General features: G+C 43.1%; 2 protein-coding genes across 9 annotated transcripts; both read right to left on the reverse strand.

The window, feature by feature from the left end:
• Positions 1 to 4,960: 4,960 nt before the first annotated feature.
• Positions 4,961 to 13,488, reverse strand: LOC120815719 (acyl-coenzyme A thioesterase 1). 8 transcript variants are annotated; one of them, XM_078099741.1, is made up of 4 exons: positions 13,361 to 13,488; positions 10,854 to 11,347; positions 10,529 to 10,728; positions 4,961 to 5,661 (listed from the first exon to the last, which is right to left on the reverse strand). In XM_078099741.1, exons 2-4 carry the CDS (start codon positions 11,305 to 11,307, stop codon positions 5,053 to 5,055), a joined length of 1,263 nt encoding a protein of 420 aa, XP_077955867.1. In that variant the 5' UTR covers positions 11,308 to 11,347; positions 13,361 to 13,488; the 3' UTR covers positions 4,961 to 5,052. The 8 variants fall into 8 exon arrangements, with proteins under 8 accessions (XP_077955867.1, XP_077955866.1, XP_077955865.1 ...); XM_078099740.1 differs by having other exon boundaries at positions 12,266 to 13,441; XM_078099739.1 differs by having other exon boundaries at positions 10,854 to 12,361; positions 13,361 to 13,395.
• Positions 13,489 to 14,940: 1,452 nt separating this feature from the next.
• LOC120815726 (acyl-coenzyme A thioesterase 1-like) lies at positions 14,941 to 18,637 on the reverse strand. The gene is made up of 3 exons (XM_078099746.1): positions 16,124 to 18,637; positions 15,795 to 15,997; positions 14,941 to 15,655 (listed from the first exon to the last, which is right to left on the reverse strand). Exons 1-3 carry the CDS (start codon positions 16,584 to 16,586, stop codon positions 15,047 to 15,049), a joined length of 1,275 nt encoding a protein of 424 aa, XP_077955872.1. The 5' UTR covers positions 16,587 to 18,637; the 3' UTR covers positions 14,941 to 15,046.
• Between the last annotated feature and the right edge of the window lie 223 nt (positions 18,638 to 18,860).

The raw sequence follows: 18,860 nt of genomic DNA on the forward strand, positions 1-18,860 counted from the left end.
TTGATAACTGAAGGCTCTTCACATAACAAAGACAGCAGGTGAAGAACAGGAACGCAACTCTTCCAGCAGTGATGACGCTTATGTGTTTGTAGTAGATGCTGAAAATGTCTCAGAGCTGCCACAGACACACATCAAGTTAAATGGCAGTAGCATGGTAGTTTGAATTGATTCAGGAGCCTCTGCAAACTGTGTTAGCGAAACAAGTTTCGAGAAACGGATGCCACGTCCTCAACTGAACCACACCAGCACCAAGATTTACCCGTTTCGCTCCAAAGTTCCATTACCACTCAAGTGCAGTGTGGAGAAAGGACCGGAAAAGACAATGTGCACATTCTTTGTAGTTGAAGGGGATGGATTCAACGTGCTCAGCTACAAAACATCCAAAGCACTGGGACTGATTAAAATAGTCACAGCAGTGTCGTCCACACAACAGCGTCGCACAGTCGCAGATGAGCTGGTGGAAAATCATCCGGAACTGTTTCAAGGGATCGGAAAACTGGAGGACTTTCAGGTAAAGCTTCACATAAATCCTGACAAGCCTTCATGCCAACCACATCGACGTGTACCGTTCCACATTCCCCAGAAGGTCGAAGATGAGCTTCAGAAACTCGAGGCAGATGACATCATTGAGGAGGTCAATGGCCCGACACCTTGGGTCTCACTTATCGTTGCACCTCCCAAGCCTAAATACCCTGACAAAGTCAGACTTTGTGTTGATATGCGCCAAGCTAACACAGCTATAGAGAGAGAACGGCACATAACTCCCACCATGGACGACGTGATACACGAGCTAAACGGAGCAACAGTATTTTCAAAACTGGATTTGAGAGCTGGATACCACCAGCTGGATACTATTACCTTCACCACACACAATGGGTTGAGGCGCTACAAGAGACTGAGTTTTGGTATATTCTCTGCTGCGGAAGTATTTCAAAATGCTATATGCCAGACACTGCAAGGTCTCTCTGGTGTGAAGGACCTCAGCGACGACATCATTGTCTACGGAGCCTCCCAGACTGACCATGACAACAACCTTCGAGCACTGTTCCAGCGACTCAGGGAAAGCAGTCTCACACTCAATCGGGAAAAATGTGAGTTCAATAAGTCAAGGCTTGAGTTCTTTGGTTTCATCTTCTCAGCAGGACCTGTTTCAGCAGATCCCAAGAAGGTGATTGCAGTTCAGCAGGCTGCAGACCCCCAGAATCCAGGAGAAATCAGGAGTCTGCTGGGGTCAGTGGCGGTTCTGGGCATGGGCGAACCGGGCAGCCGCCCGGGGCGACATTTTTTCATGGCTCATGGGGGGGGCGGCACGAGCGCTGGAAAAAGAAAAAAAATCCTCTGCTCCGCGAAGCAGTTTTCTATCATCTATCGTTTCACTGTATGGGGGAATTGGCAGATTGTGGCCCCCTGCGGCTGCAGGCGCCCTGCTTGTTGGAGGTGCTGTGCACAGAAGCTGTGTGTTTGAGAAGGGGAAAAGGGAGGGGCGCGCGGGGGACAGTTCACCTCTGGGTCACCCAAATGGAACGGTCGGATAAGGGGGGGGAGCAGGGGTCAGGGGATTCACTGTTAAATACGCTAATGTAATTAGTGGGCTTAAGTCAGTCACACCCCAACTTTCTTACAAGTCACGCACATTTCAATGATGAGAAATGCAAGCCTATAGTTCCTGCACATTTTTGTTTTTAATGAATTGTGTGAAATGGCCAATAAAAATTGGTAATACAAAACGATTATGTGTCACCTGTCACCAAGGTTAATTTAGTTAAGTCTTGACTTCTGGTTGTGACTGACAGTGTTGGGGGGATGGGAAATCTGTTGCTTGTCGAGTCAGAGGCAAATAAAAACAGAGATGGACAGAAAAAGGTTAAAATCATCAGGTTCCCACTACAGAAAGAAAAGAATAGAAGAGGAGGAGAAACGAGCAAAAGATGGAGGTATGCAAATATGTTGTCTCTCTGTATGATTATACATGTGTCATAAATTAATTGGTGGGGTAACTCTTTCGTCTGTTAGCCTTTTTGCTACGTTGCTTAATAATAATAATAATAATTTGGTTTTAACTCAACAAACACGAGGTTTGTAATTTCACCATAATATGTGCTTTGAAACAAAACTGTCACAAGTTCAGTTATTATTTATTTCCATCATTTGGTTTAATGTTAGGTCCTGTCATTAACCAACGGAATTCTCAAATCTGTAGGTAGTTTCAAAGACAAACATTGGTATTTGCTACAACTGTATTTTGTGACAAAGTATTGTTTAACCGTCAGAACTAAGTGTGCCATGCATAGAATTCAAGGCTGTAACCGAGGAGCTAATGTTTCCTGTCCCAGAAACGGCTCACTGGCCTTGGTGTCATCAGCATCAATCATTCAATAGGGGAGCAGATTTCATACAAAGACATTATTGATGATTTTGCATCAAGGAAGGCCAGAAACGTCAGGTTTTAGATTTAGTTTGTGTTTTCTGTTCTTAGTGCAATAGTGAAACAGTTTGATTGTATTTAGTGTGTCTCCATTTGTGTGATGAAGAATTTGTGCTATTTACAATATTTATTCTATTTTGTTTGTATATTGTTCTTTTGTATTGTATATTTTATGCAAATGTGTGTTTCCTGTTGTAATTGCAAGAGTAACTGGATTCTGCTAATTGTGTTTTTCTAATGTAATTCTCTCACTTATGTTAAAATAAAAAAATAAAATATAACTGCAGAATTTTTTTTTTTTTTTGGGGGGGGGGGGGGGGGGGCGCTGAAAGGTGGTCTCGCCCTGGGCGCCATTCACTGCAGAACCGCATTTTCATCTTTCATCAAAGATTTCTCCTCAATCTCAGAACCGCTGCGCAAGCTGACCAGACAAGACACACCCTGGGTATGGGGCCCAGAACAGCACAGACACTGAAAGACCGTCTAACCAGTGAGACTACGATGTCATATTTCTACCCAGGCAGAGAAACGGAACTGATAATAGATGCTAGCCCTGTTGGACTGGGTGCTATCCTCTGTCAAAAAGACGTGCAAGGGGCTAAGTACATGATTGCATATGCCAGTCGGTCCCTTAGCGATGTATAGAGGAGATACTCTCAAACGGAAAAAGAAGCACTGGCCATAGCGTGGAGCTGTGAACATTTCCACCTGTACATTTATGGTCATCCTCTAACTCTAGTGACGGATCACAAGGCGCTGGAAATCATATGGAACAATGCCAAGTCCAAACCACCTGCCAGGATCGAGAGATGGGGACTGAGGCTTCAGCCTTACGACTTCAAGGTTGAATACAGGAAGGGGGCTGACAACCCAGCTGACTACATGTCTCGGCATCCCTTGTTGTCTGAGACAGGTGACAGCACTCGTGCAGCAAAAGTGGCAGAGGAGTATGTGAACTTCATTGCGAGTCATGCTACACCTAAAGCAATGACACTCACAGAGATCAAGGCAGAGACACTTGCAGACCCAATGCTTCAAGAGGTTAGTGCTCACATCAGACACAACACATGGCATAAAACTGACAGTCACAACATGCTGATATACTAAAGCAGTTTAGACAAGTTAGCAGTGAACTAACATCACATGCATCTGACATTATACTGCGGGGCACTAGAATAGTGATTCCCAAAGCCCTACAAGACAGAGTGTTACAACTAGCCCATGAGGGACACCAGGGCATTGTCAAAACAAAAGCACTACTCCGAACCAAGGTGTGGTTTCCAGATATCGATCGCAAAGCAGAAGTCGCAGTACGCAGTTGTCTCGCATGTCATTCTAACACACCAGTCACACACAAGGAGCCGCTAAAAATGTCAATTCTTCCAGAGGTTCCTTGGCATAGTGTAAGTGCAAATTTCTATGGACTGCTTCCGACTGGAGAGTACTTGCTTGTCATCGCGGAGGAGTATACACACTATCCAGTTGTAGAGAGCGTGAGGTCAACATCGGCGAACACAGTCATTCCGGTCATGGACAAAGTCTTCTCCATGTTTGGAATCCCCAGAGTTGTGATCTACACCCCACAGTACAACAGAAAGCTCGCCTGCAGAACTATTATTCCAACGCAAGGTGTACACGAAAATTCCTTCATTCACTCACACGATCAGACTCTGAAGTGAGGGCAAAGGACAGCAAGGCCAAAGCCAAAATGAAATCTCATGCAGACTCTCATTGTCGTGCTACACCACACACACTCACTCCAGGTGACACTGTGCTTCATCGTCAACCCAAGCACAATAAGCTCACCACACCATATAACAGTAAGCCATACACCCTGACCAAAGCCAAATGATCCATGATCACAGCAGTCAGAAAAGGACACTCCATTGTCAGGAATGCTTCATTCTTCAAGAAGATCTCACCAGAAATATTGGACATCCCACTAGACCCTGATGATGATGACTGCAGTGATGCCTCCAAGAGCACCACAACGCCAAGATATCCCTCAAGCCACAACAGACGTCCTCCAGCCTACCTACAGGACTATACTTAGCTTAGGGACTGTAAGCACAAGAAATGTTGTGATTTGAAAGGGACAGTATTAGCCAAGGTTAAGAAGTTTGGTGATTTCCCCTTTTAGCAATCTAAAATTAGAATTACGCTATAAATATGAGTACAACATTCAGTACAGCAGGTATGATTGCTGAAGTTGAAGTTTGTTTGATTTGATGTAATAGCAAGCCCAGTTTTCAGAATGTTACAATGACAGGTTTGTATTTGTTCAATAAAAAAAAAGGGCAATGTGATGTTCATGACGTAACCACGTCACCTGCAGATATAGACTCGCAAGACACGTGAGCAGGAAGTACGCAAACAGTAACGTGTAAGCGAGAGCCGGAGAATAAACGCCTGTGGATATGAATCAAACTGTGGTGTATAAACCCACACAACGCAAACACTACTGCTTTGTATATTTGATAAAACATCAATATAATACCTTAAATTCACATACTAATACAAACTCAGTAATCATGCTTTGTGTTTATATTTTGGTAGTTTTATTATTTGATTGCAGTTGTAATCCCCCCTCAGGTGTTACCCATTACTCTCACACGTGATATTTGCATCTAGAGTTTAGCTTTAGTCTGCGTAGCATCACAGCTCATGTGAGTCCTGAAGAACTCCTGGATCTTCTTCCACAGGTGGACCTCAGTTGCAGCGTGGGACCTGGCCTCGCCCCCCCACAGGACCGGCCTGCCCGCAACTGCATGCAAACTGGAGGGGCAGTAGGGTCCGTAAGGCGGCTCTAGATAGTGTCCCGCTCCGGGGTAACACACAATCTCAAAGTTGTCCTTCCCGTGACGCTGCAGTCGCTCCACCATCATGTCCACGTAAGCCTTGCTGTCCCAGTTGAGGTCGTCCTCTGCGGCCACGAAGAGGAGACGTCCCTCCGCCCGCTCCACAGGGATCAGCGTGGCCTCGTTCTCCTCTGCAAGAGGGTCGTTGAGAACCTTCTTGCCATTGAAGGCCTCCGACTCAGTGGGAATCAGCTTGCTGAGGTCAATCATTAACGCGGGGAGGATCTGGCTCTTCTTATAGTAGAGAGGAAGAAGCGTGTTGGCGGAGCAGCCGTTGATCCACACTACGGCCTCGACACCTTGCAGGTAAGAGGCCATCGACAGTGCCAGATCTCCGGTTTTTGAAATGGATATCACACCAACTCCTTTACCGCCAACCTGCAGGGGGAACAAAATGAATTACGCATTAGTTTTCCTGCAGATAGACATGAAGTATTCTCTAAGTCCTCCAAGGGTGGTTAGACAACCACACTCTGAAATGTGTCACCAAAAATCTCAAAAGACTTTGAGAACTCCCCTTATCTTGTTTTCTCAAAAACTGTATTGCTTCTTCGAAATAATCCAGATGGATCTCTTTCATCTTCTTGGGCAAGTCATCGTAACCGTACGCCACTACGGTCAGGACCACAAATCCTCGCGTGGCGAGCAGAGCGCCCCTCTTCTCAGAGAAACCTCCCCCTAAAATGTATAAATCCAGCACTGCAGGGAAAGGACCCACTCCTGGATCGGAAAAGACATGGGAGGATTCAGAGAACATGCTACATGCTAGCTGCCATGTGTGTTCTGTTTTTGTCACTTTCAATTAGAAAAAAGGTCAATTCATTGTATCTTTGATCTCTTGGGTGAAGATTTTTTATGCAACAAAAGGCCACCGACCTGGCGGAGTGAAGAGGACCCCACGAATATTCCCCTCTCTGACCGTGCGCCGGATCACCCCGTCTCCGATCAGCAGCCTCTCATTGGTCGCTTCTGCCAGCATCCTGTCCTCCTCGTCTCCCTCCTCCTCCTCCTCCTCGTGCACTGAGATCTTCACCACGTGGGCGTTTAGAGACTTTGTTCTTTGGAACCTCTTGTGCAAAGCGTCCGGCCTCATGGACCAAAGCAGACCCATGGGTTCAACGCCGGTGTAGGTCCCACCGAGGGAGGGGTCCCTCTCCAGGTCGATCTGCCCGCTCCCATCAGCCCTGAAGGTGGCCGAGGAGCTGAACACCACTCCCTTCTCGTCAGTGGATCTGGCTCTCAGGGTGACCATCTGTCTCGACCTGAGACCGGCCACCTTCACCTGGACGGGCTCGTCGAACACGCATCTGGCTCTCGGCAGCAGACTCAGGCGGACTTGGGACGACATCTTTCTGAAAATGCGGTGGTTTGTTCTTTGCAAATGTTCGCTGTAATTGTAACAGAGGAAATTCACTTGAATTTGAAACACTTTGACGAAGCAGATGAACACATCATGAATGTTTTTCTGTAAAACTTTCTCCTCGCCAATTCAGCACATTAAATAATGTTACCAGCTAACTGTTGCTCTTGGACTCATATTTAGAGGTAAAGTACTGTTCCTACGCTGATAGTCAATAGATTGAACGCATGGTTGGCTCTTAAGTAATCTTCTATTATGCTCAAATCGGTCAGGGTTTTAAGCAGGTCAGTCAGGGATTTCAGATTCGACCACCAGATGGAGCCAGCAGAGAGTCATAAATACCTTGGAGCAGTTTTTGAAGGACAAACACAGGGGAAGGGCTGGTAGAATTCTTTTGGAACCGACTTGGTTTAGCTTTTACACCTGGACCATGGGACTTCTCTATTTCACAAAATATTATACTATTCATACTGTTCTTAACTTTGTAATTGTATTGCTTCTGCTAGTTAAGAAAATCTTCTTTACTTTTTTTACTTTTTTTAAACAAGTTAGTTGACTCTGTTCTACTTCTCGTCTCAGAAGGGGCGACGGTAACAGTAGTGATCCATCAGAGGTTCAGAACTCCACAGATCAAAGAACCAAAGGATGTTTAAAGACTATTATTTAATTAACAGTGAATCTTCGTTTCTCAAAATTAGCCTGAAAGTTAACTGAGTAATTACATGAATATGTTGGTATTTTTTTCAAAAAAGTGGTCTAGTATTTTGGATTTGATGCAATTGGTGGCGAAGATGTTAAAGTAAGCATACAGGTATGCCCAGATGTGAACATCTGCAACCTGTAAGACAGGTGATTTTCCTTGATGACTGTCAATGCTTTCAGACATGAATTGACTCTCTGTATCTGCTTCACTCAAATACATTTTTGAATTCCCTACGACAGGAGAGGACTCGCTCACAGACGTGTAATAATTGGCTGTAATGACTTTAGCCTGTCCATAAAAACACAGACTCAAACTCACACTGTTCATTTTTAAACTATTACTTGTCTTGTTTCATCTTATTTCCAGTCAGAAAGTCATGAGATGAAATAAAATAGGAATGTGTCTTACCTGCAGCACGGCGCTCACCTAGAATCAGACTGTTGGATGTGGGTTTTAAAGTCACTTCTCTGATCCTGTCAATCATTTTATGTTTATCGATGGGACGGAGCGTTCCTAAGTGTGTGCGTGTGTGTGTGTGTGTGTGTGTGTGTGTGTGTGTGTCTGTGTGTGTGTGTGTGTGTGTGTGTGTGTGTGTGTGTGTGTGGGTGTGTGTGTGTGTGTGTGTGTGTGTGAGCCAAACAGAGACTGGACAGGGTGAGTTCATCTGATTTGTTGAAAAGACAATAAAGAAGAGAATCATGTTTCAGGAGTAAACCTACTTATAACAAATAACTCATATAAGTTCTTTTTTCTTACATCGTCAAACTGGTATTTCAATGGTTTAAAACATAAATTATGTGAAGAATGTTGAATATTTACAGAGCCCAAGGCAGCATCTTAAAATTCCTTTCATTGTTTAAACTCAACGTGAAAGTGGGTGACAACTTATCATTTGTCCCCATTACTCACAGCCATATTTTGACAAATCCTTGTTAATTGATTTACAGCCACAGTTCCAGTGTGATCTGAACCTTCAGACATTTATTATCCAGTTTGTGTTTAATGACAGTTCATATAACATCACTAAAAGTGATCAAAGTACTCTTCAGTACTTAACTTTGGCTATTCAGTGATTGATTTGTGCATTTCATCAGATAATCAGTATCTCTTTTGGAACACACAGGGTATATGCAAAGAAACAGAGCCTGCAGGAGCCGGAGCCGATCTGTTCCCTCTATTTAAACACTGATAACGTCAGCAGGGAGTCTGGGGGCAAATAGGTTGCATAAAGTTATTTGTAATTGTTTTAAATGTATGTATTTAGCTTATATTGTCCTCAAAGCAGTTGCAGATAAAATCTCCATATCGACTGTTCTGTAACAAATGCAGGACTCGGTCACCGTATTTTAAAGCTTACATCGGCATCTAGAGGCTACTTTCCTCGATTAAAACCCCTAAATATGACAATCTGCCTGTCACACCGCGGTGAACTCTCCTCTCATTTCATTTCACTTACCCTTTCCTGGTGTGTCACCAGTTACCTGATTCCCAGTTGTGTCCACCTGTTCCCCATCGCCCTCCATGTCTACTAATAGTCTGCGTCTCCCTTTGTCCGGTGCCAGTGTCTTTGTTTCCGTCCTTGTGTCCTTGTGTTCACTTCAGCCTCGCCGTAGTTTCTGAGCCTCTAAAACTACGTCATGGTGTTCTGCTCCGTTGTTTTTCTTCCTAGAGAGTAATTCTGCTTTTGTGAAATCATACATTTAGGTTAATGGTTAATGTTTTCATCGTCCTTTGTTTCCTCGTGTGCGTGTGTCCTGTCCCCCTTCACTCCCACGCTCCTTTAGACTTACCTGATACAGTCACCTTGTGCTGGTAAAAACACAGCACTATAGTGAAAAATTTTTAGCATAAAGATATTTTTGTAACAAAAGCTTTATTTTTTAAACGAGACAGTTGTCTAACCAATCTAAAACTTACTTATAAATAAAACTGGACATTATTCAAAACTGGAAATTCATCTCTCTGCTCACCTTTCTTGAACAAATAAGAACCTTTATTCATTTGTGGTACTCTCTGGGTTATAGTCCCAGAGTGGCATTGTTTCATTGCAGCCAGGCACATCAGTTGCCCCGGTCACATGGATAATATATAAAGCTCGTATTTATTTCTCTGCCTTGGAGATCCAGTCTTACTAATAAAGACTACAAATCCCTTTAAACCCTGCAACTGTGTCCTGTGTTCGGCCGGGTCGCGACTCTGCTAAATCTAGAGAATGTAATGTCATAAATTGAGTGTTGGCGAAAGGCAAAGAGGCAATTAGACAGCTTTGTATATTTGATAAAACATCTCAATAAAATACGTTAAATTCACGTACTCAGACAAACTCTGTAATCATGCTTTGTGTTTATATTTCGGTAGTTTTATTATTTGCTTGTTTTATTTGATTGCAGTTGTAACCCCCCTCAGCTGTTACCCATCTCTCTCACATCGTGATATTTGCATCTAGAGTTTAGCTTTGGTCTGCGTCACAGATCAGGTGAGTCCTGAAGAACTCCTGGATCTGCTTCCACAGGTGGACCTCAGCAGCAGCGTGGGACCTGGCCTCGCCCCCCCACAGGACCGGCCCGCCCACAACTGCATGAAAACTGGAGGGGCAGTAGGGTCCGTAAGGCGGCTCTAGATAGTGTCCCGCTCCGGGGTAACACACAATCTCAAAGTTGTCCTTCCCGTGACGCTGCAGTCGCTCCACCATCATGTCCACGTAAGCCTTGCTGTCCCAGTGGAGGTCGTCCTCTGAGGCCACAAAGAGGAGACGTCCCTCCGCCCGCTCCACAGGGATCAGCGTGGCCTTGTTCTCCTCTGCACGAGGGTCGTTCAGAACCTTCTTGCCATTGAAGGCCTCCGACTCAGTGGGAATCAGCTTGCTGAGGTCAATCATTAACGCGGGGAGGATCTGGCTCTTCTTATAGTAGAGAGGAAGAAGCGTGTTGGCGGAGCAGCCGTTGATCCACACTGCGGCCTCGACTCCTTGCAGGTAAGAGGCCATCGACAGTGCCAGATCTCCACTTTTTGAAAGGGATATCACACCAACACCTTTACTGCCAACCTGTGGTCCAACACACCAGCGATTAGCTGCTTGTTATTAAATACTTTTGGCAGTGTTATAAACAGAAAACTTGCAAAAAGGTGTCCCAAAAAACTGTATTCTAAGAGATTAAGAGTTTACATTTCAAACAACTTGCCTTATATTGTTTTTTCAAAAACTCCACTGCCTCCTCTAAATAATCCAGATCGATCTCTCTGATGTTTCTCGGCATGTCGCTGTGACCGTACAGCGCTACAGTCAGAACCACAAACCCTCGGCTGGCCAGCAGGGAGGGCCTTTTTTCTGACAAACCTCCACCGGTGTAGAGATCCAACACAGCGGGGAACGGACCTTCTCCTGGATCGAAACACAGAAGGTTAACACTACCATATCACAACTAAATCCTCACATCAAAACATAAGCCATTGTTTTTAATGTTGGTTATTGAAGGATTTGAATATTTGATGGAGATGAAGAAGAACCTGCGGGGGTAAAGAGGGCCCCACGAATATTCCTCTCTCTGACTGTGCGCCGGATGACCCCGTCTCCGATCAGCAGCCTCTCATTGGTTGATTCTGCCAGCATCCTGCCCTCCTCGTCTCCCTCCTCCTCGTGCACTGAGATCTTCACCATGTGGGGGTTTAGAGACTTTGTTCTTTGGAACTTCAAGTGCAAAGTGTCCGGCCTCATGGACCAAAGCAGACCCATGGGTTCAACGCCGGCGTAGGTCCCACCGAGGGAGGGGTCCCTCTCCAGGTCGCTCCCATCAACCCTGAAGGTGGCCGAGGAGCTGAACACCACTCCCTTCTCGTCAGTGGATCTGGCTCTCAGGGTGACCATCTGTCTCGACCTGAGACCGGCCACCTTCACCTGGACGGGCTCGTCGAACACGCATCTGGCTCTCGGCAGCAGCCTCAGGCGGACTTGGGAGGACATCTTTCTGAAAATCCGGTGGTTTGTTCTTTACAAATCTTCACTGTAATTGTAAAAGAGGAAATTAAATCTAAAAAGAGAAATTGGAGATTGAAAATTCGGACTTTGACACTTTGACGAAGCAGATGAACACGTCATGAATGTTTTACTGTAAAGTTTCTCCTCGCCAATCTAGGGCATTAAATAATCTAACCAGCTAACTGTTGCTCTTGGACTCATATTAAGAGGTGAAGTACTGTTCCTACGCTGATAGTCAATAGATTGAACACATGGTTGGCTCTTATAAAGAAATCTCCTATTATGATCAAATCATAATAGGGATTTAAGCAGAAGAGCACACCTAGTGGTATAAAATATAATACATGCGATAATATTTAGTGATAGAATTGTAGTTTGTGGGTTATTCGAAATTAGTTATAACATTAGCATGTTGTATTAATAATTTCAATATGAATCAAACAATAGTCAATTAATTACTCTTCACATTAACATCCTGTCACAATGTAACATTAAACCTGTTGAAGGACTCTTAATTCTTCAAGGATCAGGAATCAGGAATCATTGTTTGCCAAAATATGTCAAACATACAAGGAATCTGTCTTGGCGGTTTGTGCGTGACAGTAGACAGTGTAACAATAAGACAGCAGTGCACAAGTAACAAAATGAAGTAAAATGAAATTCTATTGCTATGGGTTAGTATAAAATAAGAGAAAGTTAGTTAAAAATGTAAAATATTGAAGTTTAAAAAATATTAAGCATAAAGTGCACTAGCGAACAAGTAACAAAGTGACAAGTGACATGTGCAGTATGAAGAGGAGTGACCGGTGGAATGTTATAGTCAGTCTGGGGGGGATCGGCTCTGTTTATGAGCCCGACTGCCGACGGGAAGAAACTGTTTGTGTGGTGGGAGGTCTTAGTCCTGATGGACCTCAGCGTCCTGCCAGATGGAAGGGGTACAAACCGTTTGGATTTCTTCCACATTTTCTCCCCAAAGATGGTTTTGTGGAGGTTTTAGTCTCCTGTCAGGTTGTTTATGGGCAAAGGATGTAGGAAAGCCCTGCAAGGCAAATATTTTGATTTTGGACCATATAAACTGTTACACATTATAGTTAACGTGATGAACTGTGATGATTTAGGATGTGTTTTTGTTAAAGTGTACTAGCTATTAGATGATGTTAAGCATGTTTCGTCATGTTTACATGAAGAAGCTTTAGGCCTGAGGTGTGATCATTGAATGTACTGTGGTATTAAGTGAACAGGGATCGGTCAGTCAGGGATTTCAGATTCGACCATCAGATGGAGCCAGGAGGGAGTCATAAATACCTTGGAGCAGTTTTTGAAGGACAAAGACAGGGGAAGGGCTGGTAGAATTATTTTGGAACCAGCTCCATTTCACAAAATATTATACTATTCATCCTGTTCTTAAATTTTTAATTGTATGGCTTCTGCTAGTTAATAGATTCTATATTTGAGTTAGTTGACTTTTTTCTTCTTCTCGTCTCAGAAGGGGCGACGGTAACAGTAGTGACCCTTGATCAGAGGTGCAGAACTCCAGAGAACCAAAGGATGTTTAAAGACTATTATTTAACTAACAGTGAATCTTCGTTTCGCAAAATTAGCCTGAAAGTAAACCGAGTAATTCCATGAATATGTTGGTATTTTTTACAGACAGAAGATAAATTGTCTGGTATTTTGGATTTGATGCAATTGGTGGAGAAGATGTTAAAGTAAGCATACAGGTATGCCCAGATGTCAACATCTGCAACCTGTAAGACAGGTGATTGTCCCTGATGACGGTCAATGCTTTCAGACATGAAATGACTCTCTGTATCTGCTTCACTCAAATACTTGTTTGAGTTCCCTACGACAGGAGAGGACTCGCTCACAGACGTGTGTAATAAATGGCTGTAATGACATTAGCCTGTCCATGAAAACACAGACTCAAACTCACACTATTGATATTAGAGTTCATTTTTAAATGATTACTTGTCTTGTTTCATCTTTTTATTTCCAGTCAGAAAGTCATGAGATGAAATAAAATAGGAATGTGTCTTACCTGCAGCACGGCGCTCACCTAGAATCAGACTGTTGGATGTGGGTTTTAAAGTCACCTCTCTGATCCTGTCAATCATTTTATGTTTATCGATGGGACGGAGCGTTCCTAAGTGTGTTTGTGTGTGTGTGTGTGTGTGCCAAACAGAGACTGGACAGGGTGAGTTCATCTGATTTGTTGAATAGACAATAAAGAAGAGAATCATGTTTCAGGAGTAAACCTACTTATAACAATGACTTATGAATAACTCATATAAGGTCTTTTTTCTACAATGGTTCAAAACATAAATTATGTGAAGAATGTTGAATATTTACAGAGCCCAAGGCAGCATCTTAAAATTGCTTTTATTGGTTAAACTCAATGTGAAAGTGGGTGACAACTTATCATTTGTCCCCATTTTTAACAGCCATATTTTGACTAATCCTTGTTAATTTATTTACAGCCACAGTTCCAGTGTGATCTGAACCTTCAGACATTTATGATCCAGTTTGTGTTTAATGACAGTTCATATAACATCAGTATCAGTGATGAAAGTACTCTTCAGTACTTAAATTTAGCTATTCAGTGATTGATTTGTGCATTTCATCAGATAATCATTATCTCTTTTGGAACACACAGGGTATATGCTAAGAAACAGAGCCTGCAGGAGCCGGAGCCGATCTGTTCCCTCTATTTAAACACTGATAACGTCAGCAGGGAGTCTGGTGGAAAAAAGATTACATAAAGTTATTGGTAATTGTTTTAAATGTATGTGCTTAGCTTATATTGTCCTCAAAGCAGTTGCAGATAAAAATCTCCATATCGACTGTTCTGTAACAAATGCAGGACTCGGTCATCGTATTTTAAAGCTTACATCGGAATCTAGTGGCTACTTTCCTCGATTAAAACCCCTAAATATGACAATCTGCCTGTCAAACTGCGGTGAACTTGTCGGGTTTGTTTTATTTTGTCTGCTCCATTTGTCTTGTCAATTCCTGTTTAAGCCTCTAACACCACCTCATGGTGTTCTGCTCCGTTGTTTTTCCTCCAAGAGAGTAATTCTGATTTTGTGAAATCATACATTTAGGTTAATAGTTTAATGTTTTCATCGTCCTTTGTTCCCTCCGTAAGGAGTGAATTTTGTTTTGATCATCTTTCGTAGTGCCTCCAGTTTTAAGGAGTAATTTTAGTTAAGTGACGTTGCCTCCGGCCAAAGAGTGTTTACCCGGTATTCTGATGAAGTTAGAAGCCTTTTTGTTTTCCTCCTCGAGTGGAGCGACTTTTGGTCGATTTAGTTTTTATAGCCACACTTCTTCCTAAATTATTTATTGGTAGAAGTGTGATCTAGACAATAGTCACAGATCGTATTTATTTCTCTGCCTTGGAGATCCAGTCTTACTAATAAAGACTACAAATCCCTTAAATCCCTGCAACTGTGTCCTGTGTTCGGCCGGGTCGTGACGCTGCTAAATCTAGAGAATGTAATGTCAGAATTTGAGTGTTGGCGAAAGGCAAAGAGGCAATTAGACAGCTTTGTATATTTGATAAAACATCTGAATTAAATACGTTAAATTCACGTACTAGTACAAACTCAGTAATCATGCTTTGTGTTTATATTTCGGTAGTTGTATTATTTGCTTGTTTTATTTGATTGCAGTTGTAACCCCCCCTCAGCTGTTACCCATCTCTCTCACATCGTGATATTTGCATCTAGAGTTTAGCTTTAGTCTGTGTAGCATCACAGCTCAGGTGAGCCCTGAAGAACTCTTGGATCTTCTTCCACAGGTGGACCTCAGCTGCAGCGTGGGACCTGGCCTCGCCCCCCCACAGGACCGGCCCGCCCGCAACTGCATGAAAACTGGAGGGGCAGTATGGTCCGTAAGGCGGCTCTAGATAGTGTCCCGCTCCGGGATAACATACAATCTCAAAGTTGTCCTTCCCGTGACGCTGCAGTCGCTCCACCATCATGTCCACGTAAGCCGTGCTGTCCCAGTTGAAGTCGTCCTCTGAGGCCACGAAGAGGAGACGTCCCTCCGCCCGCTCCACAGGGATCAGCGTGGCCTCGTTCTCCTCTGCCAGAGGGTCGTTCATAACCTTCTTGCCATTGAAGGCCTCCGACTCAGTGGGAATCAGCTTGCTGAGGTCAATCATTAACGCAGGGAGGATCTGGCTCTTCTTATAGTAGAGAGGAAGAAGCGTGTTGGCGGAGCAGCCGTTGATCCACACTACGGCCTCGACTCCTTGCAGGTAAGAGGCCATCGACAGTGCCAGATCTCCACTTTTTGAAATGGATATCACACCAACTCCTTTACTGCCAACCTGTGGTCCAACACACCAACGATTACCTGCTTGTTATTAAATATTTTTGGCAGAGTGGTAGACAGAAAAACTACAAAACGGTGTCCCAAAAAACAACTGTATTCTCAGAGATTAAGAGTTTACAGTTCAAACAACTTGCCTTATATTGTTTTTTCAAAAACTCCAGCGCCTCCTCTAAATAATCCAGATGGATCTCTCTGATGTTCCTCGACATGTCGATGTTACCGTACAGCGCTACAGTCAGAACCACAAACCCTCGACGGGCCAGCAAGGAGGCCCTTTTCTCTGACAAACCTCCACCGGAGGTGTAGAGATCCAACACAGCGGGGAACGGACCTTCTCCTGGATCGAAACACAGAAGGGTAACACTACTATAACACTGCAGCTAAATCCTATCAAACATAATTGATAATCCATTATTTTTTGGTTATTAAAGGATTTGAATATTTGATAGAGACAAAGAAGAACCTGGCGGAGTGAAGAGGACACCACGAATATTCCCCTCTCTGACTGTGCGCCGGATGACCCCGTCTCCGATCAGGAGCCTCTCATTGGTCGCTTCTGCCGGCATCCTTCCCTCCTCGTCTCCCTCCTCCTCGTGCACTGAGATCTTCACCACGTGGGGGTTTAGAGACTTAGTTCTTTGGAACCTCTTGTGCAAAGCGTCCGGCCTCATGGACCAAAGCAGACCCATGGGTTCAACGCCGGTGTAGGTCCCACCGAGGGAGGGGTCCCTCTCCAGGTCGATCTGCCCGCTCCCATCAGCCCTGAAGGTGGCCGAGGAGCTGAACACCACTCCCTTCTCGTCAGTGGATCTGGCTCTCAGGGTGACCATCTGTCCCGACCTGAGACCGACCACCTTCACCTGGACGGGCTCGTCGAACATGCATCTGGCTCTCGGCAGCAGACTCAGGCGGACTTCAGACGACATCTTTCAGAAAATGCTGTGGTTTGTTCTTTACAAATGTTCACTGTAATTGTAAAAGACGAAATTAAAAATTCACTTGAGATTGAAACACGTTGACGAAGCAGATGAACACGTCATGAATGTTTTTCTGTAAAAGTTTCTCCTCGCCAATCTAGGGAATTAAATAATGTAACCAGCTAACTGTTGCTCTTGGACTCATATTTAGAGGTGAAGTACTGTTTCTACGCTGATAGTCAATAGATTGAACACATGGTTGGCTCTTAAGTAATCTTCTATTATGATCAAATCTGTTAGGGATTTAAGCAGAAGAGCACACCTAGTGGTATAAAATATAATACATGTGATCATATTTAGTGATAGAACTGTAGTTTGTGGGTTATTAGAAATTAGTTATAACATTTGCATGTTATATTAAAACTGCAATATGAAACTAACAAATTATAGTCATTTAATTACTGTTCACATTAACATCCTGTCACAATGTAACGTTAAACCTGTTGAAGGACTCTTAATTCTCCCACATTTTCTCCCCAAAATCTGAGGAGGGACTCTTAATTCTTCTTTCAGGAATCAGGAAACATTTATTGCCAAAATATGTGAAACATACGAGGAATCTGTCTTGGCTTTTTGTGCGTGACAGTAGACAGTGTAACAATAGACAAGACAGTAGTGCACAAGTTATAAAATGAAGTAAAATGAAATGCCAATGCAAGGGGTTAGTAGAATAAGGCTATGGGTTAGTATAAAACAAGAGTATAAAGTAAAAGTTAAATGTAATGTAAAATATTAAAAAAGTTAACAAATATTAAGCATAAAGTGCACTTGCGAACAAGTAAGAAAGTGACGAGTGATGACAAAGTGAAAAATGACAGTTAAAGTGACATGTGCAGTGTGAATGGATGGTTTGATGGATTTCTTCCACAATTTCTCCCCAAAGATGGTTTTGTGGAAGTTTTAGTCTCCTGTCAGGTTGTTTATGGGCAAAGGATGTAGGAAAGCCCTGCAAGGCAAATATTTTGATTTTGGACCCTATAAACCGATGAACATAATGGTTGACATGTGATGAACTGTGATGATTTAGGATGAGTTACTGTTAAAGTGTACTAGCTATTAGATTATGGTATAATGCATATTATGTCATGTTTACATGAAGACGCTTTAGGCCTTAGGTGTGATCATTGAATGTACTGTGGTATTAAGTGAACAGGGATCGGTCAGTCAGGGATTTCAGATTCAACCATCAGATGGAGCCAGGAGGGAGTCATAAATACCTTGGAGCAGTTTTTGAAGGACAAACACAGGGGAAGGGCTGGTAGAATTATTTTGGCACCAACTTGATAAATGGCTTTACACTTGGACCATGGGACTTCTCTATTCCACAAAATATTATACTATTCTTACTGTTCTTAACTGTGTAATTGTATTGCTTCCGCTAGTTAATAAATACTTTATCATTTTTAAACTTGAGTTAGTTGACTCTTTTCTTCTTCTCGTCTCAGAAGGGGCGACGGTAACAGTAGTGACCCTTGATCAGAGGTTCAGAACTCCACAGAACCAAAGGGTGTTTAAAGATTATTTTTTAATTAACAGTGAATCTTCGTTTCTCAAAATTAGCCTGAAAGTTACCTGAGTAAATACATGAATATGTTGGTATTTTTTAAAGACAGAAAATAAATTGTCTGGTATTTTGGATTTGATGCAATTGGTGGCGACGATGTTAAAGTAAGCATACAGGTATGTCCAGATGTGAACATCTGCAACCTGTAAGACAGGTGATTGTCCCTGATGACGGTCAATGCTTTCAGACATGAAATGACTCTCTGTATCTGCTTCACTCAAATACATTTTTTAATTCCCTACGACAGGAGAGGACTCGCTCTTCTCATCTTTTTATTTCCTGTCAGAAAGTCATGAGATGAAATAAAATAGGAATGTGTCTTACCTGCAGCACGGGGCTCACCTAGAATCAGACTGTTGGATGTGGGTTTTAAAGTCACCTCTCTGATCCTGTCAATCATTTTATGTTGATCGATGGGACGGAGCGTTCCTAAGTGTGTGTGTTTGTGTGTGTGTGTGTGTGAGCCAAACAGAGACTGGACAGGGTGAGTTCATCTGATTTGTTGAATAGACAATAAAGAAGAGAATCATGTTTCAGGAGTAAACCTACTTATAACAATTCATATAAGTTATTTTTTCTACATCGTCAAACGGGTATTTCAATGGTTCAAAACATTTATGTGAAGAATGTTGAATATTTACAGAGCCCAAGGCAGCATC

This window comes from Gasterosteus aculeatus, chromosome 3 (assembly GCF_964276395.1).
Source record: "Gasterosteus aculeatus chromosome 3, fGasAcu3.hap1.1, whole genome shotgun sequence".
Taxonomy (NCBI): Eukaryota; Metazoa; Chordata; class Actinopteri; order Perciformes; family Gasterosteidae; genus Gasterosteus; species Gasterosteus aculeatus.

What these genes read in the sequence shown, in the direction of transcription:
- LOC120815719 (XM_078099738.1), bottom strand. Translation starts at nt 6,631, where the DNA reads ATGTCGTCCCAAGTCCGCCTGAGTCTGCTGCCGAGAGCCAGATGCGTG. An exon ending in GGTCCTCTTCACTCCGCCAG is followed by an intron (nt 6,004 to 6,159) that starts GTCGGTGGCCTT and finishes TTTCCGATCCAG; the next exon opens with GAGTGGGTCCTTTCCCTGCA. An exon ending in TTTGAGAAAACAAGATAAGG is followed by an intron (nt 5,661 to 5,799) that starts GGAGTTCTCAAA and finishes TCCCCCTGCAGG; the next exon opens with TTGGCGGTAAAGGAGTTGGT.
- LOC120815726 (XM_078099746.1), bottom strand. Translation starts at nt 16,586, where the DNA reads ATGTCGTCTGAAGTCCGCCTGAGTCTGCTGCCGAGAGCCAGATGCATG. An exon ending in TGTCCTCTTCACTCCGCCAG is followed by an intron (nt 15,998 to 16,123) that starts GTTCTTCTTTGT and finishes GTTTCGATCCAG; the next exon opens with GAGAAGGTCCGTTCCCCGCT. An exon ending in TTTTGAAAAAACAATATAAG is followed by an intron (nt 15,656 to 15,794) that starts GCAAGTTGTTTG and finishes GTTGGACCACAG; the next exon opens with GTTGGCAGTAAAGGAGTTGG.